The 16034-nt window shown below is 40.7% G+C and overlaps 1 protein-coding gene across 2 annotated transcripts; it reads left to right on the top strand.

Annotated features, from left to right (window-relative positions):
- Nucleotides 1-17: 17 nt before the first annotated feature.
- On the top strand, nucleotides 18-14946 carry PDCD10 (programmed cell death 10). Of its 2 annotated transcripts, none has more exons than XM_039556679.1 (8): nucleotides 18-97; nucleotides 6626-6840; nucleotides 7447-7500; nucleotides 8830-8947; nucleotides 9594-9720; nucleotides 10103-10181; nucleotides 10448-10530; nucleotides 12126-14946. In XM_039556679.1, the coding sequence occupies exons 2-8, from the start codon at nucleotides 6745-6747 to the stop codon at nucleotides 12205-12207; spliced, it is 639 nt and encodes a 212-aa protein (XP_039412613.1). In that variant the 5' UTR covers nucleotides 18-97; nucleotides 6626-6744; the 3' UTR covers nucleotides 12208-14946. The 2 variants fall into 2 exon arrangements, with proteins under 2 accessions (XP_039412613.1, XP_039412612.1); XM_039556678.1 differs by having other exon boundaries at nucleotides 30-232.
- The last annotated feature ends 1088 nt before the right edge of the window (nucleotides 14947-16034 follow it).

Here is a 16034-nt window from a genome sequence, read left to right as displayed (position 1 = left end):
GCTCCCGCCCCCGCCCCGCTCGGCATTGTGGGGCTTGTGGTCGCGGAGGGTGGACTACGAGCCCCAGGGCCCCGCGCGCGGTTCCGGACAACGCCTGGTGTGTGGTAACACCGCGGATCTTCTTCCTCCTCCTTCTCCTCCTCCTCCTCCTCCTGCTCCTCGCGGGCGCTTCCGGCGCGGCGGCGGCGGCGAAGCCCCTCGGGAGCAGCGGGAGCTCGGCGGGCCGGGGCAGGTGAGGTGCCGAGCCCTGCCCTGCCCGGCTCTCCGCGGGCTGGACGCGGGGCCCGCCGCGCCCTCCGGGGCTGCGAGAGGGGCGGACGAGCCGCCCCCGGCACCGCGGCCGGGCTGAGGAAGCGGCTGGGGGCGGCCTCGCCGTGCGGGGAAGGTGCGCGGGGTGTCCCTTCCCCTCCGGGCCGGGCGGTGACCTCTTTCCTCCGGCCCCGAAGCGCCGCCGAGGGCTTGTCCTTCTCCCCGCCCTTCCCGCGGCCGCGGGGGTTGGGGCCTGGCCCCGCTCCGGGGTTCCCGGCCTGGTGCTGGTTCCCTCGGCCCGGGCCCGGCAGGCGCAGGCCCGGATGTGTTTTATTTTTGTGTGTATTATTTTTAGCTCGTCCTCTCGGAGCGGAGCGCTGTCAGGTGGCTGCGGCGGGCAGGGAGAAAGGGCACCTCGGCTCCTTCCCCCTTCCTGCGCCAGGGGAGGTGTAGGGTGGACATTAGGGAGAAATTATTCACAGAAGGGATGATTAGACACCGGAATGGGCTGCCCTGGGAGGTGGTGGAGTCACCGTTCCTGGAGGTGTTTAAGGAAAGGCTGGACGTGGCATTCGGTGCCATGGTCTGGTTGACATGGTTGTGTTTGTCCAAAGGTTGGACTCGCTGATCTTGGAAGTCTTTTCCAACCTAATTGATTCCTTCTCCGTAGGGTCCCCCGGGCTGTGCCCCCCTTAGGGACTGAGCAGTCAGGGGAGGTGTTCAGGGCTGGGGTGTCCCATTAAGTTGCTCACTGGACTGGTGAGTTGGGTTGGTGCCTTTCCTGTAGCTCACACATACTGGGTGGCTGAAACCTTGTGCTGTTCCTGTTACCAGAGGAACTAATTCTCCTCTGCTATTTGTTTACACGTTGGAACGTATTTTTGTACGTTTGGAGCTGTGTCATACCTGTTAGTGTTTGATAAAGTAATGGCTTCACTTTCAATTCCCAAAGAGGCGAAAAAGAAACGGGGACATGTTGTTGTGGTTATATATTCCACCATTCACAGCCTGTTTCATTTATGCTGTATAACAGTTTTAGCATTGCTGACTGCTGGAACTGGAGCACAGGCTGTAGGGTCTCATGTGAGACACAAACTGGGTGTATTAGGACAGATTAAATCACTTCCATTTTGAAGTCCAGCAAAAGAACACAGACTAATTATAAGCCTGACTTCAGGCTAGGCTTGGTTTTTGTTTTTTAAGTTGATACGGGTCTAAAAATAGACATCTTGGATTTATCACAGGTCTGTGTCATTTCTGAATTAGTCATAGAACTGCTCTTACAGTAATCAAATGCATAAGCAGTTCTGCTTTGTCAGAGTGAATTTCACTGCAGATGACTGTTACACGTGTGTGCAGATGTTTGAAAACTGTATTTCTGTTCTAGTGAGAAGCATTTGAAGACACTGAAAACTTCAATGCTGTTTGCTGGTGACATTCCTTTTATTAACTCTTCAGTGAAACTATTTGGTGTAAGAATCAATAGGACATGGAATCAGTAGGCTGTGTTTTAAGTTTCTTGTTATCATCACTGATTTTAAAATACAGATTGTTATCTTAACATTTGATCTTTATGCTAGTCCCGGTAAATCCACCCATACTGTGTTCTCAGTTTTAAAAAGAAGGAAAGTAATTCTGTATCTGAAGCACAAAGCTTTGAAGCTTTGTATCATATAATCTAAGTTATACAATGGGAAATAATTGCAATTGATAATTGAAATACAGTGGCAGGTAAAGTAACATCTGACAAAAAAAAAAAAGGTGTGCGAGTTTTTTTTTTTTTTTTTTTAATTCTAGTGATCATTAATGAGAGAAACAGAGTTACCAAGACATGTGTGGGGTGTGTATATAGTTAAAAGAGTATATTCTGCAATTTTTTTTACTTCCATAAACTTTGCAACAGCAATTAGTAAATTACCTAAACTCCTTCCTCCCATGCATATTGGTCTTAGATTTTAATTCAAGCTCTGCCTCTGAATTCAGACGGAATTTATGCTGTTATTTCCTATTCCCCCACTCTTTCTTCCTGGACTTGAATGAGGTTTTCTGGTAACTCAGGGATCTCAGATCAGGTTAAAGGTGAAACCTGAATCCTCACTGCAAAAAGTGGAGCAGAACCTCTTGGCAGTAAGGTAGTCTTCCCTAGCAGGAATGGAGCTCTGATTTTTGCTAGAAGCCAACCATTGAAATAATAATATTTGTAATCATTGCCTTGGGCCTTGTTCCTCTGTAGTACTTTTCTAAAAAAGAATATTAATGTCTAAGCACTTACCAGATCTAAGGTAGATGGAGCCTGGAGAAGGGAATAGAGACAACATCAGTGCAGAGGTAGATCTGCTGATGACAGAACTGAAACCCTGCCAATTGATACCAAATGTTTCTGTTGGTTTAGAACTTGAAAAGTTGAAATCATGAGAGTCTGCTCTCTTTGCTTTAAGCACTGCTTCAGAAGATTGTGTTACACAAACACCTTTCTTTGATGGAAACCTTGCTCATTTTCAGCCTGCCCTAGGAGCAGGTGTGGATTGGAGGAAGATTTTGCCTGCTGCAGTTACGTGGTGATGGTTGTGTTCCTATTAAGCAGCTCTGCAGTTCTCCTGCTTGATTTAAGTGCATGACCAAAAGTCTGTCTGTCAGTAAATGACACACATCAGAGAAAGCTAAGTGTCACCTTCGACACTGATAACAGTGGTTATACATTGGGGAAGTGGAGTGGTTTGTGCTCTTCACCCTTTTTGGCTTACAGGAAGTTTATCTTATTGTAGGGGTTGGGTTTTTGGTTTTTTTTCAGCTAAAGTTCAGTTGAATGATTTAAAATGTCATTGAGTGGCTATGGGGGAATAGGTCTGTCAAAGAACCTTTCCAAATCTATTCCTCATCTAAAATTCACCAGTTCTCTCCCTGTTTGCTGAATGGCTGGGATCATATTTTAGTGCTGAGACTTAAAGGTTAGAAGGTAAGATTTATCCTGACAGTAAAAGCACATATTCCATGTTAGTGCATCTCTTGGAATACAGCCTGATGTGTTTGGTGGGTCAAGACTGAATAGTCAGGGTTGTATTAACTTCTGGTGTTATTAACTGGTATTTTAGCACAGTTGAGAAATCTAGATTCTCTTTGAATTCCCTGTGTCATTCTGTACGTTTCTTCCCAGGATTCTCGTTGCTCATAGATTTGGATCTGTGGGGTCACTGTGACAAAAAGGAAGATCAGGCTGACACTCAGTGTAATATTTGGCAGTGTCCTGCTGGCTTCTCCTCGTCTGCCCCCTCAGACCAATTAACAAGTTTGCCAGCAGAGTAACACCTTTTATACATCTTACAGCAGTTTTCCAGGATTTTCTCAACTGAACCACTCCACTGTGTCCTAATAAATCACCTTCTCACGGAATCTTATTCCACCTTTTTTGAGAATGTAAAAAGCCCAGATGACAGATGAAACTAGGGTAAATTCGTCTCAAAGAAAAGACTATTTTGAGATTGGAGGAACTGAAGTTAAGCTGTTACAAGACACTGTCATGAAGTCTGGCAGCTGTGCAGAGCTGCTTTTGATCACATCCTAAAAGAAATGCTGAAAGCTCCTCCTTGCTGCATGATAATGTGCATTAAACTTTGGCTTCAGTCAGGCCATTTTGAAGGTTAGTCGACTTGCTGATCACTGATCTAAATAGAACAGAAACTTCAGTTTTCATGAGGATTTGATCCCTAATCAGGATTGAGACCTCCTTCAAGGATATTTGGATGTGCTTTAGTGCAGCCATGACAAACTGACTTTCAGTAACATAATGAGCATGGAGTTTTCGTGAAGATAATTATTCTTTCTGTTTACCACTAGCAAGGACTGAAGTGAATAAGTTACATCCAAAAGATGTGAAGTTGATTCCTAACTGTAAAGATAAATAGTTTGAGAATTTTAGCAGTCAGGTGCTTGCATGACACTGTGATGCTTCCTAGTGTATCTTCTGGAAAATAGGAGGATTTCTGAAATAATGAACAAGCAGTGTGGAATATGGAATATATTCCTTTTCATACCTTGGCAACAAAAGCATTTGCTGTTCTTAACTTATTTCTTGTGTGCATGTATATATAAATCCACCTCTTCAGTTGCAAAATCAGCATCCTTTGTGTTAATATAAGTCCAAGTGTTGTATTTTTTTTTTTTTGAAGAGTGTCAGTGTCTGGAAAGGTAATAGATAATGTATAATTGTTTTTATATGAGGGTTTTAACTGTACCATAGATTAGTAACAATAGCTTATGGCTCTTCAGGAGAAAATGAGTTCTTCATGGTAGCCCACAGTGTAATAGGTTTTCATCATCATAAAAATCCATCATTTCACTTAGTATTTCCCTTTGTGTGTGTGTGTGGATACTGCTAACCCATAAAAACAAAGTAATTATATCTAATGGCAATTTTGTCCTTTTTTGCCCTTCTTGCTGTGATAAAAATCTTTTGGGTAGAGTAGAACAATGTTCAGTGACCTGATTTAACTATTTTAAAATCTTACTCTGAGAATACAGATTAAAAGCTGCAGTAAATTAATCTGTGAATGCAGGTGGTGCTTGTCAGATGTGTGAGTGGATATTTACTGAACTTCCAGAAACACGGAATTAAGCAGCAAAACAAACAGATCTCCATCCAGCAGGGAATACACATGGATAGTAAGTGGGACAGCTTGTACCTGCAGTAGGGAGTGAAAACTTGTTCAGACAAATTCCCTCCCCCCATGAGAGCAGACCTTGCATGAATTTATGTAACTGAAACAAGTTCTTGGAAGAACACTCAACTTTTTGAGGAATGATGAATATTCACTTGTATTCTTCCGTGTTCTTGGCAGCTGTAAAATACCAGGGGTAGGTGATAAAGTTGTGAGACCCCTGATATTTGCAGTTCCATCTGTGTGGACAGATTTCATCCATCCAGACCCCTTTCTAAATTCTCAGGAGTGCTGTTCTGGGGCTGAAGGAATCAGCTCATCTGTGGCATGTTGGGGTTGGAACAGCAAGAGAAACAAAGTGAGGTTTTGCAATAAGCAGTCCATGTCACAAGACTTGTATAAAGTTCTTACTGTAGTCCTGTTTAATTTTTATTCAAATTTTACTGTTCACAAGCTCTGATGAGATGTGCACAGTATTTGTAGTCATCCCAGTTCTCCTCTGTGCTGACTGTAATCAATAACAAATTTCCCTTGTGTAATTATGGCTAAACAATTACGTATCTGCCCTGGACAAAAAATATCTGTTCTTCTGTTTAAACAGCCTGAAGATCTTTAGCCAGTGCAGAGCATAATGAGGAGTATGGCTTGAAGAAATATCTCGTCATGTTTTTAACCTGTTCATACTCTCAGGAAGTGGTATTGATTGCTGTAGCAGTTTCTGTTGTTTCTTACCATTTCACTCTCTTCACTTCTTACTAAAATGTCAATAAATTACACAGACATGCAAATGCCTGGTGTCTGGAGCTTGCTAGGAGGGAAAAAAGCCCTCCTCTAGTGCGTTAAATACTCCAAGCAAATCTAAAAATTAAAACTGTTAATATATTTCTTTTCATCTTTATTCCTAACTCAGACTTCAGGTCTTTAAACTCAATTATGTCATATAAAATATTTTAAAAGAATCTGATGAACGGAAAATACAGCAGACTGGAGCAAGGGATTTTTATCAGCTGTAAGGTGACCTTTTTTCTTTTCCACATAATTTGTGGGTCTGAGCAGTGATCCTTCCATGTTGGGTATGATGAGCTGGACTGGGTGGATAACTTCCAAAACAGAGGTTCAGTTACTGGAACAATAATTTTCCATTGGGTTAACGTAGCTGGTGACACACCCTGAGTGGAAACATGACTTCAGCTTATATAAAAGCAAAGACATAGTGTTTAATTCAGATGGGTGGAAAGTAGGCACTGATCTCCAGCAGAATCACAGCTTGATGCATGTGCAAAAATATGGAGTATTTATAGGTAGTTTTAATAGTCCCAATGCATCTGTATGAGGTTTGGGGTTGCAGCATGTAGTGCTTTCCAAGCTTTTTCTGGATGGGAGTTGTCAGGAACCTTATGCTGTTGCCTATGAGTGGTAGCAAGATTTTTGTAAATATCACATAAAATCCCTGCTTTCAGGAACATTGATTCCATAAGAACTTGAAGGAAAAAATACTTTTGGCAGCACCTCTTCTTTAAAATACTCACTCAATAGATTGCAGTTAGGGTTTTGAAGTTACACCAGGTGGTCATTCCATGTTTACTTGACTCATGTCCTAAGAAATCCCTGGTTTTTAGGCAGTAAAACTCATGTTGATGTGTGCCTTGTCATTTTAGAACCTGTCACTCACAAGCTTTTGTAATTGTGTGTTTGTTCTCTCTTTTCCCACACTCCCTAAGGACAATATATTTTCCAAGTTCTTCAAGTATTCTTGCACAACGAGGAAAAAGAAGAAACATTTCAGTGAATGAGGAGTTTTTTGCTTCTATAGTGTTTTCCTTGAGAAGTGGCTCTTTGAATGAGGATGACAATGGAAGAGATGAAGAATGAAGCAGAGACCACTTCTATGGTTTCCATGCCTCTCTATGCTGTTATGTACCCTGTCTTTAACGAGGTGAGCTCCAGTTTACCTTGGAATGCAATATTCCTCTTTATTTTGGGAAGTGTGGCCCCAGTAACAGGTTGTTCATCTTGTGAATGAAAGCTTTCTCTAGCACATCTCTCTCTGCATTGTTTCACCCTTCTTGCCATGAATACTGTTTCATGCTCATCAAAGGTTGCTGGTTGTCTTGGTCCTGAGCTTTTTTCTTACCTTTAACAGAGGATTTTCACAAAAATGCCAGGTCTGGTATTCTGTGGCAGGAAATAACACGCTGTCGAACCTGTGAACAGCTTGATGCATTTTAATTTTACTGCTAATGGTTATAATTTAATAGGATATTTGTTTTTCTGTGAGTATCAGAGATTGTCAAGGTGTTCTCGAAATCTTCTGTCAGACTTTTGCTGCAAAATACATCCAGTGATTTTTTCTTTTCATTTGGGTGGGAGCTCTTCCCTTTGGGATTAACTTCGTAGTATCTCTGAAGTGAGACCAGCAATTGGAAAGCTTCTGTCAATTCCCCTTTCCATTCTGCTTTATCGGGCAAGGTGTGATTACTTGACTTGTTTTGTTCTGATAACAACAGAATTGCTAATAATTAATTCTAAACTTTTATTGCAGCTAGAAAGAGTAAATCTGTCTGCAGCTCAGACACTGAGAGCAGCTTTTATTAAGGTGAGAAGTAACTTGCACTGAAAAATGGTTATTTCAAAAGTAAGCTGTGTATGATGAAGCTAAAAGGTCAGCTCTCTTGTTTCCTTGTCTTTTTATCTAAGACTTCATCCTTGATCCAGTAGTCTAAAAATAAAGTGGACAAATGCATGAACTGGAAGTTTGAGATGTCTGCAGATGTCATGAGTAGAAATCTCAATGAGCAATTTTAAACAAAGAGACTCTTCTTTTGTCCATAAAGAAAAAAAGCTTAAATGAGGGAGAAGTCAGTGAATAAATAATAAACTTAGGCTAAAACCCACAAGATTTGTAGAATAGGTGCTCATGAGCAATAGGCACGTAGCAGACTTTGCAAATTGTTTACAAAGTGAGTGCTAATGGGATTTTTTGTGGATGAAGTTCAGTGTTTGTGTAGAAATCCAGCAGTAAATGGAAAAAAGATTCTTCTAACTTCTCCACTGTATTCCTAGAGTGAAAATACAAATACTCCTTTATGCTGCTTTATTGAAGTGGTGATCTGAAATACTGAAACAAAATAATTGCAGGCCTGACTTACCTTAACATCTGTGTAATTCTGTGATACTTCCCTGTTCTTGCACTTAAATGTAAGGGTACCTTGATGGTCTTAAGCCTCAAGTAGAGCTCCTACAAGTGTGGGTTGGTTTTGTGTGTTTTCACAATTGATGGTAAGGAGCTAAGCTGGATGCGAATAATGTTAAAGTGAGATGTTGGTAAAAATGGCAGTGCCAGCTAAAAAACCCACCCAGGCTCATTTTTATTCCACACAGAGCAGTTTTTTGGTAGCAGCACAGGTAGTATGAACAGCTCCAGTGTTAGTCCAGCTCTTTACTTAGATATGTCATCAATCAAAAGCTGAGTTTTTTCTGAAAGAGCAATTCCCAGCTGATGTCTGAGCATATGATGTGATTCATGAGAGGCACATTTATAAAATGTCATGGGGAAGGTGGGGGAGTAGCACCTGTGTTGGAGTGAATTAAATTCCAGGGGATACAATATCTTTGTCTCAAAGCTCAGTGTTTATGAAAATATAACAGGATAGAGACATTTATTAAAACCTTTCTTACTCAAATTAAAATGAGTGCAAGGGCTTATTGGAAAAGTTATACAAAATCAGTGATGTAGTCCAAGAAAAATGAATTTTGTAGTGGAAAAATGGTTTTTAATGTAATCTACTGGTCTAAAGCCACTAGACTTTGAAAGTTTCTAGCAAACTCCTGCAGTATCTGAAGCAACTTACATGAAAATCTGCCTTTGTGCTTGCAATGTCCGGGCCTTGCATATTGAAGAATATAAATTTTCTCTGCTATACAGGCTGAAAAAGAAAATCCAGGTCTTACACAAGACATCATCATGAAAATTCTGGAGAAAAAAAGTGTGGATGTGAATTTCACAGAGTCTCTTCTACGTATGGCAGCTGATGATGTAGAAGGTAATAAATCTTATCCTGAACAACTGTATTTTTAATTACACTGTTAACTGGGAACATGCAATTCTCTTTTTCTTTTTTTTCTCAGAAGAGATTATTTGTTTCTTAGTAGAATTGTTTCAGCAGGGTAGAAGAATATTTGTACTTTTTGGAATACCAGTATTGGGGAAATTAAATCTCCTTGAAAACCATACTTGCCTAATAAGAGAAAGAAAGAAGGAAAATGAATGTTCAGAACTATGTTTTTATGGGTGCATAGTTCACCTTTTTCAATGCTAACAACCAGGAAGAGGCAAATATGGAGTATAACATCCTCTTTTTTTTCCCCTGCTTCAAATTAAAAGCAGTAGTTACACTGTCAGAGAAGGAGAATATACTGTAGGCTTTAAGTTATTTTAATACTGAATTTGATGACTTTAATGGCTCAAATAAAGGAAGATGGGCTCTTTTTCCACCAGGCAGTGATAAAGGTGATGGTTGCACTGTCCTGATTCACACAGGGTTCATTCACTGCAGGTCTCTGGTCATGGCTGTTCTCTGTGCTGTTCAAATACACCACGGCAATCCTGGTGCATCTTGTGTCTTGTTTTTAACTGTCACTACAGACTTGAGGACAAACTAATGGTTTTGAATATGTTCTTTCTGCCAGAGTATATGATTGAAAGACCTGAACCTGAATTCCAAGATCTTAATGAAAAGGCACGAGCACTTAAACAGATTCTTAGTAAGATTCCTGATGAGATCAATGACAGAGTGAGGTTTCTTCAGACAATCAAGTAAGTACAATATGATGGATTCTTCTGCAGATGGAGAGGTCAAACTTTTTTTGTGTTTAGGCCTGAATGTTGAAATGCTGCAGGAGTTGTAGCAGCATTGTTCTCATTGGAAGAGAGCCTGATCCCACTTAGAAATTACTTGAGTATTTTACTTGAATTTACTAGAAATTACTTGAATTACTTGTTACTTGACCAAACTTGCTGATTCCTAGGCTGAATTCCCAGAACACTGCTCTGGCTCTCTGCATTTGTTTTTGTGCACCATGTCTGACACTTTGTAGAGACTGTTTGAAGAAGTGCTTCACTGCTAAAAAGGGATTAAATTCCAGCATTTCATGGGATCTCCTAAGGACATTAAAATTATTTTTTTCTTGCCCAACAGAGACATTGCAAGTGCAATAAAGGAGCTTCTTGACACAGTAAATAATGTCTTCAAGAAATACCAGTATCAGAACCGACGGGTACGTGCACCAGCTCTTCATCCAGTATTTCTAGTTGCAAAAGAGGAGGCATCCTTTGGATCAAAGGATGAATAGGAAAGCTTAGCTGGCCAGTGACACCATGCTTTAACAACAAATTTGTTGTATGATAGGTCTCAGGAGTTTTATAGAATTTTTATTCCCGACGTAACAATAATTAATTTTCTGATCAGTTTAACCTCAAGGTTCTCACTGTACCCAACAATATGTGAACTAAGACTCTGCTCCTGGTGTTTCTGTTTTCTTAGGCACTTGAACACCAAAAGAAAGAGTTTGTAAAATACTCCAAAAGTTTCAGTGATACTCTGAAAACCTATTTTAAAGATGGAAAGTAAGTATGCTTTTGTCCTGTTGGTTTTGTCTAGTTGTTCTGACAATTTACATAATGAAAGGCTTTGTTGACTAACAGAAAAATAGGACAAGCTTTGGGGTATAAGCTGCCTTTTTCAGGACTTGCCTAATTATTTCTTTACCTATGTCCTCTCATTACCATGGCTGCTTTAAAATGCTATTTCTTCTGTAATGCCTTTGAATAAAGGGAAATTTGTGAAATACACCACCATATAACACCCACGTGTGGTGTTAGTTTTGAATTTGAATATGAGAAGTTAAATTTCCTGGCCCTGTGGGGTTTTTCTCCGTGTATATACAAGGACAAGGAAATTATGGATTTTTTTTTATTGAGAAAAGTAATTTGCCTATTTGAAGTATCATTTGCAAGCACGAAACATCTGTGCAGTGTTCTCTTTGATTTACATTTTTATTGGCCGTTCTTTATAGACCCTCACAGTACTCTGCAGTATCTGCAGTGATTCAGCTGAATCTTTTTCTAGTTGAACATTTTAGCCTTCAAACTGAGGCTTTTTCCAGGTCTTTGCCTTGGGTTTTGAAGTCACTATTCCTGTATAATTCACTGTAGTGATTCTTTTGGAAGGCAAATGTATCCCCCCTCGGATTCTGACAGTGCCAAAGTGTTCTGTTTGAAAGATGAGAACCAACTTCCACATCAGCTCTTGTTGAGCGTGGCAAAGACTGAGAGCACCCAGGAGATGGTGCATTACTAAAGGAGAGAGAAGTCTTGAGACCAGCTGGGAATGTGATCCTGCTCCCATCAAAGCATTCTTGTTCTTCTCTCCTCTTACTGAAATTGGGGCTAAGTTTGGTGATGATACCAAGATGAGAAGTTTAGGCCTTGGTAGCTTTGATTCCTGGACAGAAGTACTGTGTGTTGTGGGCTTAAGCTTCAAGTGTGTTAATTATTTGCAGCAGTGTAAGACATTCCACAAGGCTTGTATTTCCCATCCTTGGGAAATCAGGAGGAATTTCCATCTGTCTGAGCTACACATTGAGCGAGATCCCTGCTCCCCCCCCAGAAAGTAACAGCACTAAACACAAGTCATGCTCAGACGTCATTACTGAGCTGAAAAATTCCGTGACCCCACACCTTTCTTTGCAAAAAGGTAACTAAAATAGTGTGTTGCTGTCACATGTGCACGTTTAGTATTCCTTGAGGAAGGAGTTGCCAATTCTGAAATTCCCAGGGATGAAGAGCTCACCTTTGGAAAGGTGTTTAACAATCACAGAGTCAGAAAATGGCTGTGACCTTAAAGATCATCTGGTTCCAAGCCCCAATCATCTGCTCCACGTTTTTCCCTTTGTTATCTGAATCCCACAAAGAAAGGATTTGAGATGTCAGTGACGATTGAGAGCCACATTCTTTAAGTTCCTGCCAAATCAACCCAGCCTTTCTGGGATTAGCTATGCAAATGAGGCTGGCTGGCTGCCAGCAGGGAGCTTCAGGTAGGTCAGCACAGGGTGGAACATCCCTGTGCTTCCAGTTTTCAAAGCCTAGGTGCCAATAATGCTGGGTTTCTCCAATGCCATGTCTCTCGGAGTGTCTGAAGCAATATTCTTCTCTTTCCACAGGGCAATAAATGTGTTCATAAGTGCCAACCGACTAATTCATCAAACCAACTTGATACTCCAGACCTTCAAAACTGTGGCCTGAAAACTGTATATGTTGAGAGTTGTACTTTTCAATGGTGGATAGGGTACCTTTATATGTAAATTTTAAAGTTTTGACTGTATAAATTATCAGCCCCTCTCGAGGGGCCTAATGCAGGATTTTGAATGGGATTATTGCCATCTTACACCATATTTTTGTAAAACATTGTAGCTTAATCATAATCTCACAAGAAAGATTTTGCATCACTTTTTGCTATTATCATTCTTTTCAGAATTATAAGCCAAAAGAATTTACGCCTTAATGTGTCATTATGTAACATTCCTTATAAGAATTGTAAATATTTGGTGTTCTGTTTCTGACATTTTAACTTGAAAGCAGAAAACGGCAAGATTATGTATTTAACAATATTGGTGGCAAATATTCAATAAATAGTTTACATCTGTTAGACTGTCTTTTTGTATGTGAACAAAAGTGCATAACTCATCTTTCTGGAACTGCAGAACATTCATTCAATAGAAAATAAAATTATTTGGGTGCTTAAAGCTACCAGGAGTTCAAAATAGTGTAAAATGAGGGGTTTTCCTTAAAACTGAGATTTTGGTTGTTATCTAGACCAGAATATCAGAATAATTATATTAAAATGTCTTTGAGAAAGTAATAAATTAACCCAGAAGTGAGATGTGCTTTTGTTTTTGATAGAAATTAGATCTCACTTCTTTCTTAGTATTCTGTTGGTGGTGAGTTAACAGGCTTTTTACTCCTAGGCTATTCGAAGGTTTGGAGCACAGGATTATTTGAAATACATGCAGCAAAGGTTGCATTGAAACTCTTCAGATAACTGGGTTTGAATTTGTCCCCTTTGGGAGGGAGGAGGATTGGAGCTAGAACTCTTCCAGGTAGCACTAGTGATATCTATACTATGCATGCCATAAGGCAACTTTGTTTTTTCAGGGAATTGAAATCATGTGAGACCTCGACTGACAAACCTTGGCTGTGTAGGTGGTTAAGAGCTGCTGCTGGACAGGTGGAAATTTTCTCTTTGTGATTTCCTGGTGGTGCTTCACAAGCCCTGACGAATCTCTCGCATGCCCCTTGGAAGTGCACCTCAAGCTGATTTGGAAATAGAATAAACCTCTGGAAGTTTGCAAAATCTAACTAGGAAGTTTAGGGAAGAACGTGAAGCAGCTTCTAAAGCTCCACAAGCTGTTGCAGGGGGAGCACTCCAGGCTGAAAGAGCACAATTGCTACAGAACTATTCCTTGTTTGGCTCTAAGGGTGAAGAAAAGGTACCTCCAGACTGTCTGGCACACTGCCTGGTGCTGTACTGCTCATCTGGGGCAAGTGCCTTATCCCAGGTACAACAGCTGGGTCCTTGCATTTGGTGATTGCTGAAAGGATCCAAACGGGGGGAAATGCAAACTGCAGCCTCCCAAATAGCACTGGATGTTCTGCTGTCTATCTGTGCATGGAATTGTTTCCTCGATGAGAGCACTGACTGTAGTGAAATAGAACAATGTGAAGGAGAGTATTGTGTAAAAATGAGTTCATTGGGAATGTATGTTGTGCAATTTTTGGTTACACGTAGAGCTATAAGCAGGACGTGGTCCTTGAAGCTTGCTGTTCAGCCTGTTCTCTGTTCTGACAGTGGTGTCTTGTGTCCTTGGCAAACTGAGCTTAGTAACGTGGCAAAGGGATGCAGGACCAACTTAGAGTTTAAACTTTCTGGTATTTCTTTGAGCTTGGCCTGCTGAATTGTCATTTCTTGGCAAGTGGTAGAAGAGCGGCAATGTTAGAGCTGACTAAATTAGAGTAATACTTAATTTGCATCTTTGCATTCTGTAAGTAAAAGGGTTGAGTAGTGTTCCTTGTGGATGATGCTCACTTAAGTCATAGCTCCAAAGGGCTTCATGAAGATCAGTTAGTCAGGGAGAAGGAAGGGAAAGGCACCTGGAGTTTGTGATACTTCATCTGTCTTGAAAAGAGTGTTTGGTACTGGGGAGGCTGCAGCAGTGGCTGTAGGGAGGGAGAGACACAAAAGATGGGGTTATATTTTATGAATTAGACCTAATTCCCACAATATTCTGAGATTTCTCTGTTTTCTTGGATTGAGCAGGACAGTAATTAGTGCTGGCAATCATTAGTTGAATGGGACCATGTTTATGTCTAGGGGTGGTAAAAAAATAAATATTGAAAAACCATTTATGACTTGTGTTCCAAACGAGCTGCTGTGTTACGTCCTGCCAGTTGGTTCCTTGTCAAATCAGAGGTTATTTCATCAAGAAATGAACTCTTCCTGTTCATCAGTTCTTTCCAAAACCTTTATTGGGTAAAAGGTACCAAATACAGGGCTAAGCTTCAGGTTGTCTGGCCAATGTGTTTTGTTTTATTTATAACCTCATTGTGATTTCTATATGTTACCCTTAAAAGTAATGGAAAATTATTCATTGTAATCAATGTCTGGTAATGGGAAAACTTGAAAACTGGTGTCTTCAGGTCACACTCTTCTGTTGTGTGCAGTGAATCCATATCTAGTGGTCTTAGAAATCTTTCTTTTCCACTGAATATGAGCTGGGACATATGTCTGTCAAATTTTATTGTGGTTTTGCACTTTATTATTCAAGTTACCTGAGTAGCTGAAGATAAGTTTCTCTTAAGGATTTCTGATACAGCAGTTAGTGTTGCAAAATGCTCTTAGAAAATTTCTGCTGTGAATGTGGGTTATAACTGCTATGATAATGTTAACATACAGAAAACCGATCTAATAAACAAAATAAAACTTTGTATATTTGTTAATGAAGCAAAGAACCGTCTTAATCACTTGTTTTGATTTTCCTCAGCCTATAAAGAACTGAAGAAAAGCTTAGACTGACTTGTTTCTGGCTGGAAGCTTTAATACTGATCCACAGATTTGTGTACAAGTCTGTGAGATGTGCCAGGTGCCCAGCTCAGAGCAAGCTTTATCTTGAGCTGACATGAGTGGTGAGTATGAAATCTCCCAGTGTCCTGGTGTCAGAACTTCCACGTATCCAGCCAGCAGGAGCAGATAGTGTTAGTCTTGATTAAACATTATCTTTTCATATGATCTTATCTAGATTACCACCTAAGTGCTCAGTGCTCCTTCTTAATGTGCTTTGCAGATCTTGCACTGTGTGGCCAGGGGAGCCTTGTTTGTATCTCCTCATTTTACAGAGGCTCTGCTTCTCTGAGTTGGGTGGGGAAGCAAAAGAAGGTTGTCAAGACAAACTTGCCACAAATCTAAGCTTTAGATTGCTCCATTTATTGGATTTCCCCTTCAGACAGGAATAATGTGTGCAATAGTAATAACTGGATTGGGCACAGCAGTGATTATCCCTTGCCTTCAGAGGAAGCCCTGGCAGTTCTGCCTGAGAATCTTGCTTTGCCCTGCTCAGCCTGGCTCATCTTCCCCCAGGACTCGCCTTCTGGGGAAGCTATTGCAGGTAGTTTGTGCTGGGAGGTGTGGGAACTCCCTTAGCTTTGCATAATGATCCCGGGCATTGCTGCACTTTGTCATTTTCCACTCTGCTCTTTTGGTTCTCCTCATACACATCTGGGCAGATGTTGCTTTTGAAAGAGAATAGTAGGGAATGTGGCTCAGGAACAGAGCCACTGCCTAGAAGCAGCCTTAAAAAACAGAACTGAAAAGATGCTCCTGGGTCATTTGGCTTCTCTTACAGAAGTTAAAAACTACTGTAGAATGTTGGCCCTAAATCTGTCCAGTTCTATTTTAAAGCCATCTTCTTTGTCCTCATTGCTCTTTTTAGATGTCATTTTAGAACAGTCTGAAAGAATAAAAAAACCCTTTAATATGCTGCATAACTTTAATTTATGGTGAAGAATTCACTAACCTT

This window comes from Corvus cornix, chromosome 9 (genome assembly GCF_000738735.6).
Source record: "Corvus cornix cornix isolate S_Up_H32 chromosome 9, ASM73873v5, whole genome shotgun sequence".
Classification (NCBI taxonomy): Eukaryota; Metazoa; Chordata; class Aves; order Passeriformes; family Corvidae; genus Corvus; species Corvus cornix.
The sequence above is the reverse complement of the archived record's forward strand: the minus strand, read 5'-3'. Positions and strand labels throughout refer to the sequence as shown.

What these genes read in the sequence shown, in the direction of transcription:
- PDCD10 (XM_039556679.1), top strand. Translation starts at nt 6,745, where the DNA reads ATGAGGATGACAATGGAAGAGATGAAGAATGAAGCAGAGACCACTTCT. An exon ending in AGGTTTCTTCAGACAATCAA is followed by an intron (nt 9,721 to 10,102) that starts GTAAGTACAATA and finishes CTTGCCCAACAG; the next exon opens with AGACATTGCAAGTGCAATAA. An exon ending in ACCAGTATCAGAACCGACGG is followed by an intron (nt 10,182 to 10,447) that starts GTACGTGCACCA and finishes CTGTTTTCTTAG; the next exon opens with GCACTTGAACACCAAAAGAA.